This window comes from Chenopodium album, chromosome 20 (assembly GCF_948465745.1).
Source record: "Chenopodium album chromosome 20, dcCheAlbu1.1, whole genome shotgun sequence".
Lineage (NCBI taxonomy): Eukaryota > Viridiplantae > Streptophyta > Magnoliopsida > Caryophyllales > Amaranthaceae > Chenopodium > Chenopodium album.
Genome location: NC_137853.1, coordinates 30519089 through 30522931, shown reverse-complemented (window position 1 = coordinate 30522931; position 3843 = coordinate 30519089). Strand labels below are relative to the sequence as shown.

Here is a 3843-nt window from a genome sequence, read left to right as displayed (position 1 = left end):
TATGGTAGAATATTGTGGAAGATTAGGGGAGTTACCCTAGTATTATATATACTTGTATTGAGCCGTGAATATTGAGGAGAAAATACAGAGATTATTTTGATGATTTGTGCTTAGTTTAACATGGTATCAAGAGCCTAGTTAAGATCCGATTTTTTTTTTCGTTCGTATAATTTTCATAATTTACGTTCATCTCTGAATTTCAATTCAAAAAAAAAAAAACAAAAACAAAACACAACAATTTTGAGCGTTTAGAAGATGACTGGCGGCTCAAATGGAGATGGGGGAAAAACCAAGGTCGATATGACCTATCACCTAGGATCAAGTGATGGTCCAGGGAACATTATTACTCCGATTCAACTTCGGGGAGATAATTATGATGAGTGGGCGAGGGCGATTAGGACCTCGTTGAAGGCTAAGCGCAAGTATGGCTTCATTGATGGGTCTGTCAAGAAGCCGACTGATGCTGATAAATTGGAAGATTGGGTGGCCGTTCATGCGATGTTGGTTGCTTGGATTACAAATACCTTGGATCAATCGGTGAGGGCTACCATTGGTGAGTACGATGATGCTCAGTTATTGTGGAATAACCTTAAAAATCGATTCTGTGTTGTTAGTGGAACCCGTATCTGTCAATTGAAGCTTTCCCTGGGTGAGTGCAAGCAGGCTACCACCGATACTGTGGCTGCATATTTTGGCTGAATTTCCAGAATATGGGACGAATTAAATACTTACATTATTGTTCCTGCCTGTTCGTGTGGTGGGTGTAAGTGTAATATTGTGGCGCAAGTGGAAAGATTGCGTGAAGAAGACTTTGTCCATCAATTTTTAATCGGCCTTGATGATGCATATGCCTCGATTAGGGGTCAACTATTGGCTCAAGAACCTTTTCCAACGGTGGATAAAGCATACCAACAAATTATTCAAGCGGAACGCTTGAAGGGAGGAGACACGATCGTGTCTAGTTCGGTGGCTCGTGACAATGCTATGGCCTTTAAGCTCAACATGATGCATCATCAAAACCGCAAAGTTCCAGTGAGCAATATGATTTGTTTTGCAACAATTGCAATCGGATGGGTCATGATGAAGCAGGGTGTTTTCAGATTATTGGTTACCCTTCATGGTGGGGTGAGCGTGGCCGTGGAGGCCGAGGACGGGGTCATGGTGGCCCTGGAGCGCACAAAGGAGGAGGAGGCCGTGGTGGGAGCCGAGGCAATGCTCCAGCTGCTCCTGTGCGGGGAAACAAAACAGGCGGCCAATCCAATTCTCAGACCACGCAATCTGGCGCTGCTACGGTGAATGATGGGGCTGCCCTTACAGGCGTGACACCGGCTCAAATTCAGCAAATTCTCGATCATCTCTCTACTATAAAATCGAAACTTCATGGTAAGGATCAATTAGGTTGGATCGTTGACACCGGCACATCCAACCATGTGACTTGTGACTTGTCTCTTTTGACCAATGTTTCTAATGTGCAACATTGTCCGGTAGGACTACCGGATGGGAAAAGTGCTAATTCATCTAAGATTGGCTCCGTGATTTTACAAGGGGGTTTGAAGATCGATAATGTTCTTTTTGTGCCTCAATTAAATTGCAATTTAATATCCGCTACTCAATTATGTGATGAATCAAATTGCACTCTGCAATTTACTAACAAACTTTGTGTTATACAGGACCTAACGACGAGGAAGGTGATTGGAGCGGGTGAACGAGTGGATGGACTTTACTTTTTCCGTGGTGTTCCTGAGGTTAGAGCTTTGAAGATAGATGGGGATCGATCGGCAGAGTTGTGGCATCAACGACTAGGGCACCCTTTCGGAAAAGTTCTACAGCATCTTCCAGTTGTGAGTAGTTCTCATAGGAGTCTTAAATCATGTGATGTATGCCCTCAGGCTAAACAACATAGAAGTAGTTTTCCATTAAGCAAAAATAAAGCAACTAGTTTGTTTGAACTCATTCATGTTGATTTATGGGGTCCTTACAAGGTCGCGTCGACTTGTGGTTCTCATTATTTTTTAACAATAGTAGATGATTTCTCAAGAGGAGTGTGGACGTATTTATTACGTAATAAAACAGAAGTTGAATTGATGTTTCTTAATTTTGTTGCGTTAATTAAACGTCAATTTGGGTGTGAAATTAAAATAGTTCGTAGTGATAATGGTACGGAATTTAATTCCTTAAAGGACTATTTTTTTGCTAATGGGATCATATTTGAAACCTCTTGTGTGGGAACGCCTCAAAAAAATGGTCGTGTTGAGCGTAAGCATCAACATATTCTTAATGTAGCCCGAGCTTTGAGATTTCAAGCAAGTTTACCACTTAAATTTTGGGGGGAATGTGTGCAAGCGGCTTGTCATTTGATAAACCGTACTCCTTCTAGATTGCTTGATTTTAAGACTCTGTTTGAAGTGTTATTTGGTAAAGAACCAATGTATGACCATTTAAAGGTGTTTGGGTGCTTGTGTTATGCTCATAATCAACGTAGTAAGGGTGACAAGTTCGCAAGTAGGATCCGAAAGTGTGTTTTTTTGGGGTATCCTTTTGGGAAGAAAGGATGGAGAGTATTTGACTTAGAAACTAAGGAGAATTTGGTGTCTCGTGATGTGCAATTTGTGGAGCATGAATTCCCATTTAATTCTCCATCTGTCGAAACAAACCGGACTCCTACTCATGTGCTAGCTTCGGATGTGGTTGACAGTGATGATGAGTGGAGCTATGAATTGGTGAGTGAGAGAGCTGACCACCAGGTACCCCAGGCAGTAGACACCGCAGGTACCTCGCGGTGTGCAGCGCTAGACCGCAGCTCTCCTGTGGAGCGCTCTGCCAGCGAGCATTCTGCCAGCGACCATCACTTGGACGATGGCGCTGCAGCTCGGGGTATGGGCTGCTCTTCTGCCCAAGGCGATGGGAATGCAGCGCCCAATGCCTCTCACAGCAGCAGTGACGTGCAGGCAGCAGCACAAGGTGCTGGGCAGACCACCTCGAACGAACTAGAAGTGTTCGAAGCTACAGAAAACAGTGAGGACATGGGTAAAGGCAAGCGTCAAAAATTTCCCTCCGTCAAATTCCGTGATTATGTGACACACACCATTCGGAATAAAAGTCCATCTACACTCTCACGTTCATCCGCGCCTTCTTTCTCAGGTACTGTTTACCCTATAACACATTTTGTTGATTCTCACCGGTTTTCTGTGAAACATAGCACATATATTGCTGCAATTACAGGTAGCAATGAACCGAAAAATTTTAAGGAAGCCATGAAGCATGAAGGATGGAGAAAAGCAATGGCCGATGAAATTCGGGCACTCGAAGAACAGGGCACGTGGGTCCTAGCACCTTTTCGCCTGGCAAAAAGGCACTTGGGAGTAAATGGGTCTATAAAGAGAAGTACGATGAACATGGAAACTTGCAACGATTGAAAGCTCGGCTAGTGATATTTGGCCATCATCAGGTTGAAGGTCTAGATTACAACGAGACATTTTCTCCCGTGGCAAAGATGGTAACGGTTAGAACATTTCTTGCAGTTTCAGCAGTGAAGAATTGGGAAGTTCATCAGATGGACGTTCATAATACCTTTTTACATGGTGACTTGGAGGAAGAGGTATACATGAAAATTCCCCCCGGCTTTGACAAAAATAATTCTGGGAAAGTATGCAGGATGAAGAAGTCATTGTATGGTTTGAAGCAAGCTGCTCGTTGTTGGTTTGCCAAATTGGCAACGGCTTTGAAAAATTATGGCTTTAAACAGTCATACTATGATTATTCTCTTTTTACTCTGACGAAAGGGAAAATGCAACTTAATGTGTTAGTCTATGTTGATGATTTAATTGTTGCAGGGAATGATAA

At 43.0% G+C, this 3843-nt stretch overlaps 2 protein-coding genes across 2 annotated transcripts; both read left to right on the top strand.

Annotated features, from left to right (window-relative positions):
- Window positions 1-255: 255 nt before the first annotated feature.
- LOC145597016 (uncharacterized) lies at window positions 256-699 on the top strand. Its single transcript, XM_081653199.1, has one exon. The coding sequence runs from the start codon at window positions 256-258 to the stop codon at window positions 697-699; it is 444 nt and encodes a 147-aa protein (XP_081509325.1).
- A 371-nt stretch (window positions 700-1070) lies between these two features.
- LOC145597014 (uncharacterized) lies at window positions 1071-3416 on the top strand. Its single transcript, XM_081653198.1, has 2 exons — window positions 1071-1565; window positions 1689-3416. The coding sequence occupies exons 1-2, from the start codon at window positions 1071-1073 to the stop codon at window positions 3414-3416; spliced, it is 2223 nt and encodes a 740-aa protein (XP_081509324.1).
- Window positions 3417-3843: the final 427 nt, after the last annotated feature.